Source organism: Chiloscyllium plagiosum, chromosome 6, assembly GCF_004010195.1.
Source record: "Chiloscyllium plagiosum isolate BGI_BamShark_2017 chromosome 6, ASM401019v2, whole genome shotgun sequence".
Lineage (NCBI taxonomy): Eukaryota > Metazoa > Chordata > Chondrichthyes > Orectolobiformes > Hemiscylliidae > Chiloscyllium > Chiloscyllium plagiosum.
The window spans coordinates 16227240-16246538 of record NC_057715.1 but is presented as its reverse complement, the minus strand read 5'-3'; the positions used below and the strand labels follow the sequence as shown (position 1 = coordinate 16246538).

Here is a 19299-nt window from a genome sequence, read left to right as displayed (position 1 = left end):
ATACGGGATGGCATTTTTGCAGGAGGTAGGGTGGGAAGAGGTGTAATCCAGGTAGCTGTGGGAGTCGGTGGGTTTGTAGAAAATGTCAGTGTCAAGTCGGTCGTCACTGATGGAGATGGAGAGGTCCAGGAGGGGGAGGGAGGTGTCAGAGATGGTCTAGGTAAGTTTAAGGTCAGGGTGGAATGTGTTGGTGAAGTTGATGAATTGCTCAACCTCCTCGCGGGAGCACGAGGTGGCACCAATGCAGTCATCAGTGTGGCGGAGGAAGAGGTGGGGAGTGATGCCGGTGTGATTGTGGAAGATGGTCTGTTCTACATAGCCGACAAAGAGACAGGCATAGCTGGGGCCCATACGTGTGCCCATGGCTACCCCTTTGGTCTGGAGGAAGTGGGAGGATTCGAAGGAGAAATTGTTAAGGGTGAGGACCAGTTCGGCCAAACGAATGAGAGTGTCGGTGGAAGGGTACTGTTGGGGACGTCGGGAGGGGAAAAAACGGAGGGCTTGGAGCCCTGGTCATGGCGGATGGAGGTTTAGAGGGATTGGATATCCAAGGTGAAGATGAGGCTTTGGGGGCCGGGGAAACGGAAGTTTTGGAGGAAGTGGAGGGCATGGGTGGTGTCTTGAACGTATGTGAGGAGTTCCTGGACTAGGGGAGATAGGACAGTGTCGAGGTAGGTAGAGATGAGTTCAGTGGGGCAGGAGCATGCTGAGACAATGGGTCGGCCAGGGTGGTCAGGCTTGTGGATCTTGGGAAGGAGGAAGAACCGGGCAGTGCGGGGTTCCCGGACTATAAGGTTGGAAGCTGTGGGTGGGAGATCTCCTGAGCTGATGAGGTTCTGTATGGTCTGGGAGATGATGGTTTGGTGATGGGAAGGTGGGGTCATGGTCTAGGGGGCGGTAGGAAGAGGTGTCCTTGAGATGGTGTTTGGCTTCAGTGGTATAGAGGTCAGTGTGCCAGAACACACCTTTATAGCATAGTGTGGGCTCCATACAAATGTTTGTAGTTTTCATTAATTGGAGCAGTATGAAAATGCAACGTGATTTTCAGTCTGAGATTTTTAGTTGTCTGGTGACCCAGCTTTTCTTTACAATTCCTTCGACTGATTTTGGTTTGCTCCTTGCTGTTTGTGTTGTTTCTACTGTGTGGGCGCCTGGAATAAACCTGTTTGTGAGGTGATGGAACTGTATCCCAGACTGCTTTGCAGCTTATAGTATATGGAGCGGGGAGTTTGGACTGAAGATCGGATTTGCTTGATACCTGCTATCTAATACACAAGGTATTTCAGTATGATTCATGACATCTGTATCTGCCAATTAACAAGGGGACTCCAGAACACTAGAAACTAAGGAGAAAGATTGTAGAAGCCATAAAAAATATGTTTATATTTGAATATATTTTCAATGTATTTGTTTATTAATTATACTCAAAAATATTGGAGAGGCAATAAAAGGCTGTTTGACTGATAGCGAAGAATTATTCAGTCAGTTAATTAAGGATTAGATTAGATTAGATTAGGTTAGATTTCCTACAGTGTGGAAACAGGCCCTTCAGCCCAACCAGTTCACACCGACCCTTCGCAGAGCAACCCACCCAGACCCATCTCCCTCTGACTAATGCATCTAACACTATGGGCAATTTAACATGGCCAATTCATTTGACCTACACATTTTTGGACTGTCGGAGGAAACCCTTGCAGACATGAGAATGTGCAAACTCCACACAGACAGTCGCCCGAGGCTGGAGCCTAGATATTCATTTTGGTATGTTCTTCATGGCAACACCTCAACAATCAGCGTTTGATCTCAGAGAAGCCCTCTATGTGATATCATGGAATGTTTGAAAACACTGGAGCCTGAACCTATGAACTTTGACAATATTCTGACAGTAATACTAAAGTTGTCTGCTTCAGAATGTGCTGTGCCCCTAGACAAGCTGCTCCAATACAGCTACAACACCGGCATTTATTCACAATGTGGAACATTATTCACAAAAAACAGGACAAATCCAACCCGGCCAATGACCGGCCTGTAATTGTTCTCTGTATCATCGACTAAGTGATGGAAGGGTTGTCAACACTGTGATCAAGTGGCACTTGCAAAGGAATAACCTTTACTCTGAATGCTCCGTTTTGGTTTGAATCAAAGAGCTGAACTCCAGAGATGAGGTGAGAGTAACCGTTGTTGACATCAAGTCAGCATCGATCAAATGTGGCGTCAAAGAGCCCTTGCAAATCTGAAATCATTGAGAGTAATAACTGCGCAGGTTGTAGTCATATCTAGCACAAAGGAAGATGGTTGTGTCTGTAGGGAGTCAGTCATTTCAATTCCAGGACATCAGATACAGGAGTTTCCTGGCATAGTGTCCTAAGCCCAATAATCTTCAGCTGTTTCATCAATGATCTTCCCTCCTTCATAAGGTCAGAGTTGGGGATATTCACTGATCATTACATAATGTTCAGCACCGTTTGCAATTCCTCAGACACTCAAGTGGGTCTCCATTTACAGCAAGATCTGGATAACATGCAGGGTTGGGCTGACAAGTGGCAACTAACATTTGTGCCACACAGGCACCAGGCAATGACAATCTCCAACAAGAGAGACCCTAACCATCTTTCATTGATGTTCAGTGGCACTACTGTCAGTAAATTGCCTACAATCAACGTTCTGGGATTATCATTGACCAAACCTGAACTGGACTGGCCATGCAAGTACTACAGCTACAAGAGCAGTCTGAGGCTGTGAATTCTGTGATAAGTAACTTACCTCCTGCTTCCCCAATGTCTGACCACAATCCAGAAGGAACAAGTCAGGAATGTGATGGAATATTTACCACTTGTCTGTATGAGTCGCAGCTCTAAAAACACTCAAGTGGCTTAACATTATCCAGGACAAAGCAGCCCACTTAATTGCCACACTTTCAGCATTCACTCACTCCAACATTGACGCACTATGCCAGTGGTATTTCCCATCTATAAGATGCAATGCAGTAACATACAAAAGTTCCTTTAACAACACCAGCCACATCCATGACCTCTACTACCTAGAAAGGCAAGATCATCAGACGCATAGGAACATTACTACCTGCAAATTCCCCTCCAAGTCATTTAACATCCTGACTTGGAACTATATCATAACTCCTACGCTGCAAATAGGTTAAAATCACAGAATCTTTTCCTAAGATCCCTGTGGTTGTCCCTACAACCCAAGAACTGCACCATCTTCTCAGGGACATTTAGGGATGTAGAATCTGTTCACATTCAGGCATTGTTCAATGGCAGAACACTGACAGTGGATCTACACCTGGCAACTAATGGTGAAGATGTAAGAGAAGATCAGCATGTGATTGTACAGTGAGACTTCCAGCAATATGTTTAACCAGAATTGGCAACATGAATAGTATCCAGTATCATTTGGGGCCCGTAATGGTGCATCTGTGAGTTGGCTGCTCTGCAGCCTCTGCTGCTGTGTCCAGTTTCACCCGATGTGAGCCTTGTTTGATGAAGTGCAGTACAATTGAACCTGCAGGCAATAATTATAATCTATCAAATGCCACAACTGTATCGGACAATAAAGGCATGAATTCACAAGCCTGTTTTTGAGTACAATTCTGTGACCTAAATTGCAAACCCTTTATATTTCAGTGTCTTAGTACTGCTAGCTGCAAACATAACATTTGAACAGGAAATAAAAGCAAAAACTGAAATTTAAAAAAAAAGTGTTTGAGAAGCTCAGCAGGACTGGCACCATCTATGGAGAGAAAAACAGTTTGCTTCAAGGCCGATATGATTTCTTCAAAACATTAACTCTACTTCCCTCTCATTGAACAGGATGCTTTATCAAATTTGAGTGACATGAATTTATAACCTGCATGTTTTAATGATGAATTGTTTGTTTGCAATGTTTTGCAATATCTTGAGTTTAAAATTCTCATCTTTGTTTTCAAGACTGCATGAGTTCGCCCCCCCCCCTCAACGCCATCTCCTCTCCAAACTCCCATATCCCTGTAACCTCTTCCAGCATTAAAGCCTTTGAGATTTCTATACACCTTCACTTCTGGCTTCTTGCACAGTCAACTTTCATCCTCCCACTGTTGACAACTATGCCTTCATTTGCTTTGCACCCAAGTTCTGGAACTTTGTCCCTAAACTCCTTTGCATCTCTATCTGCTTTGCATTCAGTCCTTTCTTGCAACTCTTTGATCCAAGTGATTACATGTAAATTGCAGTTTCAGCTGAAAGGTGCTTTTGGAGCCTTGGGCCATAAGGAGAGCTGTAGTTCTTTCAAACTGCATTTACTGCTCACGCTAGGGTCAACTCTACATTGGGAAGACCAAATGGCAATTGGATGACCACTTTGTCTGTGCACATGACAGAGCGCTTGCAATGGCCATTTTAATTTTCTACCTTGCTTTCACACTGCTATCAGTGTTCCAGTAGAGCCCACTACAGGCTGGAATAACTTTCAATTAAGCACTTTGCAACCTTTTGCACTCAGCGTTGAGTTTGACAATGCAAAACCATCTGCACCTCCATTTTCTTTCTTGTTCTTTGCATGTTTTGGCCTTGATTTTTTTTTGTTTTTGCTTTAGAACAGCAACCTGTTCATTGTTCTGACATTTACAACCCTTTTCCCATTCTAATTGAAAGACCATTGACTGAAAAGGTTAACTCATGTTTCTTTCTCCACAAATTTACAAGACCTCCTGGGTATTTCCACCATTTTCTACTTGCAGATTTCCAGCATCAACAGTGTTTTGCTTTCAACTTGAAAATGTGTAATGGACGAGAGGAAAGCTAGTTAAGATTTTAAAGATACAAACGAGGCAAACTAAGCAACTTGTACAAACAAATTAAGCTATCTTACATCATATAGAAGAGACTGGTCTTCTGACAGAAAAAATGCAATGTGAATTGCAATTTATCAGTTGCTTTCCTGATCAGTGTCTTCAAAAACACTGAATAAAAGATAAGGGCAAGAAGTAAAATAGACAACAAGTCCATTCTGGTTTAAGGATATATTTTCCCAGAGAAATACCTCATTTGGACTCTGATCTAGGAAATCTTCAGGAATTATTATTCATATCCTTAGTCCTATTCTTTGGAGTGAAATAATTTTTATTCCGATCCCTTGTTTATGTTTTGCTTTGCCCAAACAGAAGGTGATATTGCAGCTGGACCCCCATGACCTTCTTTGTGCCTTCTGTCACACTTAGCAGACAAACACAGGATGTGATAGAACAAAGAGAGATGTGATATTACTGAACCTTTACTGAAGGACTTCATGCTTCTTAATAAAGCCTGAAGGAAGTAATGAGACTTTCTACTTCATTCAGATGATTTTCTTTTTGGAAGTACTGCAGTCAGGGTGTTTTATTTTGTTTAAGCTACCAAAGTTTTTCTATGGTGTTGTACTGCTCTGTACAACAGATGCTCTGCATTAATTGGTCTGTGCAGATCTGACCCTGGCTGTGGATTTTAGCTGAGAGTTTCATAAGCTTATTTATTACTGCATATTACCTGGCAAGGATGATACAAGCATTGAAAGCAAAAGTATTTCATGGTCTGCAGTTTCTAATGTCATATGGGTTTAAAAACCTGTGTTTCTTTGGTAATGTTTAAGCAGCAGGTAAACTCTAAATATCATCCATCAGGAGATAATTTTTTAATCCAGATACACAAATGACTGATGAACCTGTCTCTTGTATGAATGTTTAGCACCACAGAAAGCCATATGTCACTGGCACCAGTTCCATTGCAGTCCTCACATTTCTGAAAGACCTGCACTAAAACAAACAATTCAAATCCTCTTGCTTCCTATTTTCATTTTAACTTAGCTAAAAGAAAGCTACTGCTGGAAGAACGCAACTTAAAAAAAGGAAGTGATTTCGTGACCGCCCTATTTGAATACGAAAAGACGTTGTAGTTTGTTTTCTTGAGGAGATAGACAGTAAATGCTTGTTGCGGGGGGTTTCGGGAGGGTGTGTGGGGGTAGGGGAACTCTAATGTATTTTTCCATCTGTTCAAAACTGATCACAGCCCATGATAGCGCACACTGCCTCATGTGGGAAAACCACAGCTGTTACTGTATGCCACATCCAGCAAATATATTATGCTCATTTCACATCTCGAACGGATCAGGACCAAAATTGTGGCATTCCTTGTCAGGGACGGTCATGCTTTGCATTTTTAGTTTAGAGCATTTCCTGGCATCAGCGCGCACTGAAGTTTCAGTAATATTGTAAATGTTATCTTGGGTAGCCTGAATCAATACTCATTTACTATTTCAGGTGATTGCCTGAATTTGTTAGAACCTTTCACCTTCCATATTTCTACTGGATGCTTCTCAGCCTTAATACACTATAAAGCTATAAATATATGTGGTAAAATGCAGCATTTTTAATGGGCTGTTTGGTTTATTTTGTTAATTTTTGCATCCAGTGCTTTCTGCTAATAACATTTGCAGACGTGTAACTTTGGGATCTTGTTTTATATGAGGGTTCATTCATGGGAATAATTAAAGGGCACTTGGCAGCACCCCTTGGAAAATATAGCAGATGTCTTTAAAGGATGGACTTCAGAATCTTCTTGAGCCATCCCACAGTCATGATGTTCTTACATGAGGCGTATGTCTTAATATACTTGCAAAGACTAAATCAGTTTACCTTTTTATTGGATTGTCCCCAAAATTTTAAGATGCAAGTCCCCAGGGAGGAACCACTCTGTGAAAATAAATGGGCCTTGATAGATTTCCATATCATTTAGAACTTCCCTTAATTGCACAGAGAAGACGTGCCAGTAAACCTGGAAAATTGGCAGCTTATATCTATTATAGTAATGTTGTAGGCCATGGCAAGCAGCTGGTCTTATTTCCCATCACTCACAATTAATCATCAGTCAGAGATGTCTGAAAATCTGAAAAAAAAGTGGCGATGCTGTGCAATGTTCAAAAGCTCCTAAAATGCCAAGCTCTGTGCAGTAAATGGGCCAGACTTGTTTTCTTTCTCTCTCTCTTTGCTGCAAATTCACTCTGGCCCAGAGCGGACCGCAGTCTAATGAGTTGCTAGTCTGATAATCTGATGCGAATGTGAACCCTGACCTGGTGTCAGAGAGGAAGGGATGCTGTAGACTGGATGAAAGGTATGTGTTTCCAACCGACCAAACTTTGCATCAGTTAGAGGCAGAAACAGAAGTCCATCATCAATGACTGAACTTGTCAGAAAGACTTCTAGGGCTTTTGACTATTTTGGAAGTAACACTGAAGAGCGATTGTCATAATCATTAAGTCTTCAAAATAACTTTGAAATTGTTTGTGAAATGTGGTCTAAATATGAGTGGAATTTATTTAATATTGTCACTTGCACCTAGATACAGTGAAACGTGTATAATGCCACCACACTCCAGTGCCGTCTTGGATTACAAAGTAAATTACTGAATAAATTGTAAAGTACTTAATAAGTTGATATTAAATTGATGTTACTGAAGCTGAAACGGCTTCAAAAATTCATCTTTCCTACTCCATAATCTTCACCCTCTCCTAGCACTGTTACTATCCCAGTGATATTTGCCATGTTCCCTGTTCTTTTTCTATTAAATAATTTAATAAATTACATAGCGATAAACTATTTACTCTGAATGGGGGAGTGGTGTTTCTAGAACAAAGGGACAGGAACTTAAAAATTACAGCCAGTCCATTTAGGGGTGAAATTTGAAAACAGTTCTTGACACAGCGGGTAGTAGAAATTTAGAACTCTGTCCCCAAAAATACTGCTGAGGCTGGAAGTGAATTGAAAAAATTGCAGTGGAGATTAGTAGAGTTTTATTGGCTCATGGATAAAGGGACATAGAACCAAAGCAAGTGGATGAAGTTAAGAAACGGATCAATTATGATCTAACTAAACAGTGTTACAGGTTGAGGGACTGACTGACTTCTCGAATCCTATTCCTATTACCACAGAATAAAATCTGTAATAAACCCAAAACTGCACACTGAGCAAAACTGACTAATAGATCTGATGGATGATTGTTAGTTTTTTCACAGAATGGTGAGAATGTAGAATTCACTACCATGTGAAGTGGTTAAGATGAATAATAGAGGTGCATTACACGGAACCCTAGATAAAACACATGACTGAGAAAGGGATAGAAGGTTAAACATTTAGGGTCAGATATACACAAAAACCTGTTTTCATTTGGCAGCTTTAATGCATAATAAAACTTGGCAAGGCATTTTGCGAAGCAAGCCATGTGCACCAGAGAAAGCTATTATGACAGAGGACCAAAAGATTGGTCTCAGAAGTAGTTTTGAAGGAATTTCTTAAAGCAGGATCAAGGTGTAGGGAGGATTTACAGAGCTGATGGCCAAGGCAGCTGAAGAAGTGGTTAATATCAGGGAACCAAACAAGGCTATAATTTGAGAATTGCACATATTGTTTGGACTAGAGGAGTTGACAGAAATAGGGAGGATGAGGCTATGGAAGGATTTGAGGATAAGAGTTGGTGACATTTTGGTAGGATTGGAGGAAGCTCAGGTAGAAGTCAACTAATAACTATCCAAATAACAAGGAACAAATGGTTTGCATCAGCGCTATAAATTCTAAGATTGATTTAATGCTTTTTTATTGATGGGCAGTTTTCAACTAAGTGGTGTAAACTGAAAACTGACTGCACATTGGCAAGTTTGGATAAGTTGAAGAACCCTCAGGCAGCCAGTCGCAATGATCCAATTCCCGCAGGTGACTTTTGTCAGATTTAGTCCAGGCCACCAGATGGAGCATCTACTTCAACAGAAGTGGAGGATTTAAAAAAAAGCCATGTCCTGTGAGTTCTGCTTGAATTGTCTGTCTCTCCATCCTGAGAGCTGGGGAGTGACACTTGACAGCAGATGCGAAAAATCCAAACCAATCCCGCCCTCCTAGTGAGAGAAAGAGAAAGAAAGAGCGAGAGAAGGCTGAAACGATACTGGGGAAAGCAAGGCTTTCTTTTTAAGAATTGGTCAGAGGGTCGCATCCTGCCAATTGTTGAGTGGCATGCGATCTTTTTAATCTCTAGAGGATTTACATTGAGCCTTGTTGCCAAACACATTGCACACTGGTGTACTGCCAGCTATTAAATATGCAGTTCTATATGTTTCTCTAGTCAGAGATTACAGTCCAAAACACCAGCTAGTTAATATACTAAAATAAGCATTCACATAGTCCGAGAATGATTACAGAAAGAAGGAGATCACTCAGCCCATTGTCTATGCTAGCTCTCAGCTACTACAATTCAGCTTGTCTTATGCCACGGTAGCCCTGCTTTTTTGTCTATCCCTGTTCTTGTTCTTGTTCTCCATGTTCAGGTCCATTTCAGTTCTAACCATTCACAGCAGAGGCTTTTCCTCATGTCACCATTACTTTTCTCTTATCAGTCACCTTAAATCTATTTCCTCTGGTTCTTGACCATTTTGCCAACAGGAACTCCCTCTACCCTCAGACGATGCCTGTGTGCCAGCACACTCAGAGCTACAAACCATTGCCGATGCATTCACTGAGGCGCGTAAGAGAATTGACTTCAGATTAAACATCTGGAAAACAAAAGTTCATTGCCAGCCCACTCCTGCCACACAAGGAAGCCAGCCTGCTATCATAATCCTCAGCACACCCCTGGGCAGCGTGGATCCCATATCTCGGGAGCCTCCTTTTAAATTGCAAGCAAATATTGACAAAGAAACCCACCGTCAACTCCAGTGCAGCCTTGAAGGCCGAGACCTCAAAAGCAGCACCAAGCTCACGGTCCAACAGCAGCCATGCTTTCCACCCTCCAATATACATCAAAAACATGGACCATAAACAGTAAATCCCCGGAGAGTCATCGCTAGCACTACCTTCACAAATTCCTGCAATCCATTGGCGGGATAAACGTACCAACATGAGCACCCTCTCCCAGGTCAATATCCTCAGTACCGCAATCAGCTGCAATAGGCAAGCCACATTGTCCACATCCCCAACACTAGACTCACAAAACAAGTGCTCTACTCCGACCTCCACAATGGTAAGTGATTACTGTAGTTAGAGGGCAGAGAAAATGCTACAAGGACACTCCGAAAGCCTCTCTAAACAATTGCAACCTCCCCCCACCCACATGTGGGAATAGCTTGCCGTTGAATACACAAACTTGGAGAAGAATCATCTGCAAAGGCACCAACCACTTTGAGCGTCACTGAATGGAGCGCATGGAGGCCAAGTGAAAAAGCGCACAGAACCCAGAGCATCCATCCACCCTTCTCCTCAAACACCACCTGCCCCATTTGAGACAGACTCTGCAGCTCCAGATTTGAACCATTCAGCCACCACAGAACCTATTCGTCCTCCCACCCACCATCCCAAGGTGGAAGCAAGTCATCATCGACCATGAGGAATTGCCAAAGAAGAAGATTTTGAATTCTTCTATCAAATTTCCTCTCAACCTTCGGGTTCTATAAGGAGAATAACTACAACTAGTAACTATAGGCGGGTGAGTCTCACTTCTGTTGTGGGCAAAGTCTTAGAGAGAATTGTAAGGGATAGGATTTATGCACATCAAATTTCCTCTCAACCTTCGGGTTCTATAAGGAGAATAACTACAACTTTGCTGAATTATGCACTCTGCTGAAGGCTCTCATCCTTAGAACATTGCCACAAAACTTTCCTGCACCCTCTCTAAAGCCTACACACACAAGACTCTGTGGTTACTAAGGATAGTACTCTCTTGTATTGTTTAAATATTTGACACATTGAAGTCAATTCTCCTTTACAAGTTCTCAAGAACGGTCACTTGACCTGAAACATTGACTCCGCTTTCTCTCCACAGATGCTGCCAGACCTGCTGAGTTTCTCCATGTATTTCTGTGTTTTTTTTTCTCCTTTTACTAGTTTTGCTATAATTTCAACCCTTTCAGCATTCTACAATGACTAAATGTAGGAGCAAATTAATGCCGATGCTGGAATCTGTACTGAAAACAAAAAATGCTGGAAATCACAGCTAGTTAGGCAGCATCCGATGAATTCTGGATGAAGAGTTGTCTAGTCTCATAACATTAGCTTGCTCTCTATCTTCACAGATGCTGCCTGACCCACTGTGATCTCCAGCACTTTTTGTTTTCACCACAATGACCAAAGCTGGATCTAAGGATTGATTCAGTATTGATTCTCAAGGTATCTTTAATATGTCGTACCACAAAGGTATAATGGAGAGTTTGTCTTTCATTCCGTATAATATCTGCCTTGGGGAAAATGTTAGAAGCTATTACTCAAGACTCAAGGTGCTTGGATAACTTCAAGGTAATCAGGCTGAGCCAACATGGTTTTGTCAAAGGGAAATCATATTTAACTAACTTATTGAAGGTTTTTGAAGAAGTAATTTGTGTTGTAGAGAATGGGGATCTAGTGGCATGTATTAGAACAATATAGCATGGGAACAGCCCCTTCACCCACCATGATGGGGCTGACCATGATACCATTCTAAAGTGGTGCCATTCTAAACTAATGCCATCTGCCTGCACATGTTCCATATCCCTCTATTCCCTGTGTGTCTGTCCAAAAGCCTCTTAAACGAAATTATCGTTTCTGCATCTACTACCTCCTCTAGAGACAAAAAAAAACTGCAGATCCTGAAATCCAAAATAGACAGGCAAGGATCTTGAAGAGCACAGCAAGCCAGGCAGTATCAGGAGGTCCTGAAAAAGAATTACACCTGAAACATTGACTTCTCTACTACCTCCCCTGGCAGCATGTTCCAAGCACCAACCTCTCTGTGTGTGAAAAAAACACTTGCCTCGCACAACTCCTTTAGACTTTCCCCTCTCACTTTAAACCTAGTATTTGAAACTTCCATCCTGGGAAAAAGACTTCAACTATCCACCTTATCCATGCCTCTCATAATTTTATATATTTCTATCAGGCTGCCAGTCACCCATTGAAACTTAGTGAAAACAATCCAAGTTTGTCCAATATCTCCTTATAGCTAACTCACTCCAATCTAGGCAACATCCTGGTAAATGGCTTTTACACACTCTCCAAAGCTTTAACATCCTTCCCATAGTGTGGCAACCAGAACTGTACACAATGCTCCAAATGTGGCCTAACTAAAGTTTTATGCAGCTGCAACATGCCAACCTTTATACTCAATGCCCTGACCAATGAGGGCAAGTATGCAATATGCCTTCTTTACCACTTTATCCACTTGTGTTGCCACTTTTCATGGACTTGCACCCAACATCCCTCTGTATATCAGTGCTCCCAAGGGTCCAGCCATCTACTGAATACTTTCCTCTTGCGTTTGACCTCCCAAAAAGCATCACTTTCCACTTGTCTGGATTCAATTCCGCCTGCCTTTCCAAGTGATCTGTATCCTTTGACAACTTTCCTCACTATCCACAACTCCACTGGTTTTCATGTCACCTGCAAACCTACTAATCAAACTGCCGACATTTTCATCCAAATCATTTATATATATATATATATATATATTACAAACTCAGAGGTCCCCCTTTGACAACTTTCCTCACTATCCACAACTCCACTGGTTTTCATGTCATCTGCAAACCTACTAATCAAACTGCCGACATTTTCATCCAAATCATTTTTATATATATATATATATATATATTACAAACACAGAGGTCCCAGCACTGATCCTCGCAGAACACCACTAGTCACAGATCTCCAGTCAGTAAAACACTTCCCTCTATTTTCTATAGCCAAGCCAATTTTGTATCCAACTTGCCAACTCACCATGGACTTAATCTTCTGGACCAGCCGACCATTAGGGACCTTGTCAGGTGCTTCAGTAAAGTCAATGTAGACAACATCCACTGCCCTACCCATAGCTATCATTTTGTTACTTCCTCAAAAAATTCAAATCATTTTTTTTTGAATTAGAATTAGAATTCCTACGGTGTGGAAGCAGGCCCTTCGGCCCAAAAAGTCCACGCCGACCCTTTGAAGAGTAACCTACTTAGACCCATTAGCCTACATTTCCCCTGACTAATGCACCTAACTGATACCTCCCTGAACACTGGGCAATTTAGCCTGGCCAGTCCACCTAACCTGCACATCTTTGTACTGTGGGAGGAAACTGGAGCACCCGGAGGAAAACCACACAGACACGGGGAGAATGTGCAAACTCCCCACAAACAGTTGCTCGAGGCTGGAATCGAACCTGGGTCCCTGGCACTGAGCCACCATGTAGCCTCAAAGTTTGTGAGACAAGACCTACCCCCACAAAGCCATGCTGACTATCACTAATAGGTCCATTCTTTTCCCAAATGCCAGTAAATCTTGTCACTAAGAATCTTCTCCAATAATTTCCCTATCACTAAGGCTCACCAGCCTATAATCTCATGGATTATCTCTGCTGCTTTTCTTAAACAAAGGAATAATATTGGCTATTCTCCAGTCTTCCGGGACCTCGCCTATGGTTAAAGAGGATGGAAAGATCTCTGTCATGGCTCCCAAGTTATCTCCTCCCTTGCCTCCCTCAGTATCCTGCAATAGATCCAATTTGGCTGTGGAGACTTATCTCCCTTAATGTTTCTGAAGCCTACTATCACCTCCTCTTCTTTAATATTGACATTCCCTAGAATATCAATGTATTCCTCCCTCATCTCACCATCATCCATGTCGTTCTCCGAGATGAATATGGGTGCAAGTGCTCATTGAGGACCTCACTTACTCCTTTTGGCTCCATGTTTAAGTTCCTTCCTTTGTCCTTGATTGGATCTATCATTTCCCTACCTACTCTCTTCCTCTTAAGATATCTCTAAAATACCTTGGGGATTCACCTTCACCTTACTTGCCAAGGACATTTCATTCCCCTTTTAGCCCTCCTAATTCACTATTTAATTTCTTTCCTACTTCCTTTATATCCCTTAAGGCCCAACTCTGATTTCAGTTTCCTAAACCTTACACGTCTCCTTTTTCTTTTTGATTAAACTTTCAATATTGTACTTAGATATTCAGAAGGTATTTAATAATATGCCAAATCAAAAGTCTTGAGTATCATCATAGAATCCCTACAATGTGGAAGCAGGACATTCAGTCCATCGAGTCCATATTGACCCTCTGAAAAGCATCCACCAAGACCCTCCCCTATCTATGTAATTTCCTGTGGCTAATTCACCTAGCCTGCACATCCCTGGATACTGTAGGGCAACTTTGCATGGCCAATCCACCTAACCTGCACATCGTTGGTCTGTAAGAGATGTCACGGCAGAAAATAAGAGCTCGCAGTGTAGGGAGTAACACAGGGGTGGATAGAAGATTGGCCCGCTAAACAGGAAGCAGACAGTAGAAATAAATGGGTCTTTTTTTCAGGCTGGAATTATGTCATGAGTGTTGTGCTACAGGGATCATCACTAGGGCCTCAATTCTTCACTGTTTATGTAAATTATTTGGATGAAAGGAACGAAAGTATAGTGGACAAGTTTGTTGACAACACAAAGATTGGTAGAACATTGAGTTGCAAAGAGGACATAATGAACCTATAAAAGGATATAGGTAAAATGAGTGGACAAAGATCCAGCAAATGAAATATAATGTGGGCAAGAGTGATAATTGTCCATTTTGGTAGAAAGAATAAAGAAGATGTGTATTATCTAAACGGTGAGAGGTTGCAGACTCTGAAATACATGCATGAATTACAGCACACACATTCAGTGAATAATCAGGAAGACAAATCGAATGTTATGGTTTATTGCAAAAGGAATTGAATGCAAGAGGAGGGAAGTTATGCTTCAGTTATACACGGCATTGGTGAGACCACATGTGGAGTACTGTCCACATTACTGATCACCATACTTACAGAAGGATTAAATTAGATTCCCTACAATTTGGAAACAGATGCTTCAGCCCAACAAGTCCACACCAACCCTCCGAAAAGTAACCCACCCTGATTCATTCCCCTATCCTGTATATACCCCTGACTAATACACCTAACACTGTGGGCAATTTAGCACGGTCAATTCACCTGACCTGCACATCTTTGGAGTGTGGGAGGAAACCGGAGCACCCGGAGGAAACCATGCAGACACTGGGAGAATGTTGTTCATGCATTGGAAGCAGCTCAGAGAAGGTTTAATATCTGGCGTAAGCAGATTGCCTTCTGAAGAAAAGCTAGACAAGTTAGATCTGTATCCTCTGGAGTTTAGAAGAATTAAAGGTTACAATTGAAACTCATAAGATCCTCAGGGAACTTGACCTGGTGGATGTCAAAAGTATGTTTCCTCTCATAGCAGAATCTAAAACTAGGGGTCATAGTTTAAGAGTAAGTGAGGGGACATGAAAGGTCCTTAGTCGATAGGATTAGGGAAAACCCTAAGGCTTTCTATAGGTATGTTAGGAATAAAAGAATGTCTCATAGCAGAATCTAAAACTAGGGGTCATAGTTTAAGAGTAAGTGATCACTCATTTAAGACAGAGATGAGACTTTTTATCTGTCAGAGTTGTGTTAGTTTGGAACTCTCTTCCGTAAAGTCATATTGGATGCAGAATATTTAAATACTTTAAGGCAGAGGTAGATAGATCCTTGAATACCAAGGGAATGAAAGACTTTCAGGGATATGCAGGAATCTAACACTGAGGTTAACCACAGTCTTATTAAATGGTGGAGCAGGTTCAGAGGACTGAGAGGCCTACTATTGTTCCTTCTTTGTATGCTGGTCCATTAAGATGCATCATAGAAACTGATCTATTGAACAACGTTTTTGGTCCTTGTCCTAATGTCTCCTCCTTTGATGTCAAACTTTGTCCAGTTACACTCTTGTGAATCTGGTATTTAAGATGGCAGTGCTCTTCCATAAGAAGGTCAGAGAAGTGCTGACATTAATCATCATTTTCACTTTACCCCTGCAGCAGCTGCCAGTAAACAGTGCAACAAAACATCAAACCTGGCACCTTTCTGCTTGGTTTAACTTTCAAATTTAATTTTTAAACAAAACAAAGCAGGGTATCAGCTGGCCTGGTGGCATTCAGCTCATTTTCTGTAATGATTTTTCTCATGGTGTGTAATTCATTTTCTGCATCTACCTTTCTGGGACAGTGAAAACGCTGGCCTTTGATAAAATGTGAGGTTTCCAGCCACAGTCTTCAGATTTTAATAAAACGTTTTCTTTTAAACATAAACTGTGCAGGTTACAGAAGGTCAGGAGGTCTGTGTGATTGAAGCAATGAAAATGCAGAACAGTTTGGCTGCCGCAAAATCTGGCAAGGTATGTTTACTGGAACTGATTATAAACATTTATCTGTTAATGGGATCAGTGGTTGGAGAAGGTAATGCCTACTGCTGCCTATAACATTTTTATTTTGGTTAAAGATTAACCTTTAAAAATCTGTTTTGAATTATTATTTTGATTCGTCCTTCATGTAAAACAAAACTTTGCGTGTAGTTTCTGGATGGTTCAAAATTTTTGACGCATGAAATCTTTTTAAATTTGAAATAAAAATGCAGATCAGATGAATGCAGCAGATTATTTAAATAAGCCACTTAGAGTTTATAATAGCACAGAAACAGGGCCTTTGTCATATAATATCTGCACCAGCCATCAAACATCTATCTGTTTTAATCTCATTTTCCAGCACATTGCCCATAGCGTTGTATGCTGTGGTGCCTCAAGTGCTCATCTAAATACTTTATAAATGCCTTGATGGTTCCTGCCTCTTGCACCCTTTTAGGCAGTGAATTCCAGATACTCACCACTGTCTGGGTGGAATATCTTTTCCTCGAATCTTCTCTAAACCTCCTGCTCCTTACTGTGCCTTGTTGACATTTTCTACTAAAGGAAAATGTTCCTTCCTATCTCCCCTACCTATGCCCCTCAGAACTTTGTACACATCAATCAGGTCTCCTCTCAGCCTTCTCTGCTCGAAGGAAAATAGCCCTAGCCTTACTGATCTCTCCTCATAGGTGAAATGCTCCAGCTGAGGCAATATCCTGGTGACTGTATTCTCTGGTACAATTGCATCCATCTTCTATACCAGAACTATACACAGTCCTCCAGCTGTGGCCTAACGTTATGTACAGCTCCATCATCACCAGCTGCTGCAGGGGTAAAGTGAAAATACTGTTGTATTTAATACTTTGACTGATGAAGGTGAGTATCCCATATGTTTTCTTAACCCTTTTATCCATCATTTCTACTGCCTTCAAGATTATGCACACCAAGGTCCCTCTGAACCTCTACTTCCTAGGATCCTGCCATTCATTGTGTACTCCTTTGCCTTGTTATCCTCCCAAAATGCATCACCTCACACTTTTCAAGATTAAATTCCGGTTGCCACTGCTCAGCCCATCTGACCAATCTGTCTACATCATTCAGTCCTCCTCATTGTTTACCACACCACCAATTTGCATGTAATCTGCAAATTTACTGATTTCAAAAATTGATGTCAGAACCCCTGCAATCTCCTCCATTGCCTTCATCAGCAACTTGAGGATCTATCTACTTTCAAGGTCACCAGTAAAGCTAATACCTCCTCCTTCTCAATGCTAATTTGTTTAAGTACATCACAGCCCCCTTTTCTGATTTCTATGCCTCTATCGTCCTTCTCAATAGTGAATACAGGTGTAAATCACTCCTTTAAAATTCCAGCTATGTTTACTGGCTTCATGCAGATTGCCACTTTGTGGTCCTTAATGGGACCTACTCGTTCCCAGTTGTTCTGTTGCCCCTAATATACTTATGAACACCTTTGAACTTTCCTTAATGCTTCCCCCTATACATTCTGTACTCATCTTATGCATCTGTTGTTTTGTGCCCTTGGTATCTACCATAATTTTCCTTCCTTTCCCTTATCTAATCCTGTACATATCTTTACATCAAGGATTCTCTAGGCTTGCTTATCCCAACCTTCATATTTACAGGAACATGTTGGACTGCACCCTCAGTATTGTCCTTTGGAATGACTCCCGCTGCTCTGATATGGATTTTCTTGCAAGTCACTGCCCCCAGTTCATTTTGACCAAATCCTGTCAGATAATATTAAAATTGGCCTTCCCCCTCAATTCAGAACCTTTATTTCAGGCCCATCTTTGTCCTTTTCTATAATTACCTTTAAATCTGACTGAGTTATGGGTCATTATCATCAAAATGTTCCTCCATTACCACATCTGTGATTTTTCTGGTTTAAATCCCTAAATTTGAGTCCAAAACCACCCCTTATTTTGTAGGATTTTCTATATGATGGTTTAAACGGCTGTCCTGAACATACTTTTAAGAATTTGCCCCCCTCTAATTATTTTACACTTTCTAATCCAGTTAATATGGGTAAGTTGAAATTCTTTACTATAATTACCTTAATATTTTTACACTTTGCTGAGATTTCCCTACATATTTGTCTATCTCTTTCTGACTCTTTGGGGGCCTGTAGTCTACCCATACAAAGTGCCTGCCCGCTTTTTGCTTTTAGGCGCTACACATATGGCCTCAATTGAGGAAGCTTCTACAATATCATCCTTCTTTATTGCAGCATTTGACGCCTTAATCAATATTGCAACACTGCTTCCTCTTTTACACATCGTCTCCTGTCTCATCTGAAGATTCTATATCATGGAATATTGAGCAGTCAGTCTTGTCTCTCCCTCACCCATGTCTCTGCGATATCACTGATGTCACATCCCCATGCATTAATCAACATTATAAACTTCTCTGCCTTACTCACAAGACTTCTTGCATAATGCCATCCACGCACCCTTGTGCCTTAACTTGACCACATTTGCACTGCCTCTACATTGTCTTGGTGGTTCTTCTATGCTTGTTTCTGATCACCCCCTTCCATTATATTTACTATGTATCCCATTGCTCTGTCAAATTGGTTTAAACTCCCAGTACCCACGCCAGCAAACACCCCCATAAGGATGTTGGTTCCATTCCAGTTCAGGTGCAACCCACTGGACTCGCACAGGTCCAACCTTCCTCAGAAATGGACCAAGTGATCCAGGAATCTAAAGCCATCCCTCCTGCACCAACTCTTCCACCACACATTCATCTGTTCTATCTATCTATTCTTCTACTCACTAACATTTGGCACTGGGAGGAATCCAGAGAATACACCTTTAAGGATCCTGCTGGGGAGTAATCACTAATAACCATTTTCAGAAGAGATCCAAACTTCCACAGTATTTTTTAAGTTCATTCCTGAAAGGTCTGTAAAGTTTCTAGATAATGCTCTGTAGTCCCAGGCTTATTAACCAGCGGAAATGGTTTCTACTTGCCTACCAACTCTTAAAATGTGAAATTCTAGGCAATATACCCCTAGTTGGTGTGATTTCTTCCTGTAGTTAAATGTTG

At 41.5% G+C, this 19299-nt stretch overlaps 1 protein-coding gene across 1 annotated transcript in view; it reads left to right on the top strand.

Annotated features, from left to right (window-relative positions):
• The window catches only part of pcca (propionyl-CoA carboxylase subunit alpha), a 374463-nt gene that overhangs the window by 353540 nt on the left and 1624 nt on the right, over window positions 1–19299 (top strand). Inside the window, exon 23 of the mRNA XM_043691289.1 lies at window positions 16144–16221. Coding sequence (XP_043547224.1) covers window positions 16144–16221 — 78 coding nt within the window. The remainder of the gene's footprint in view (window positions 1–16143; window positions 16222–19299) is intronic.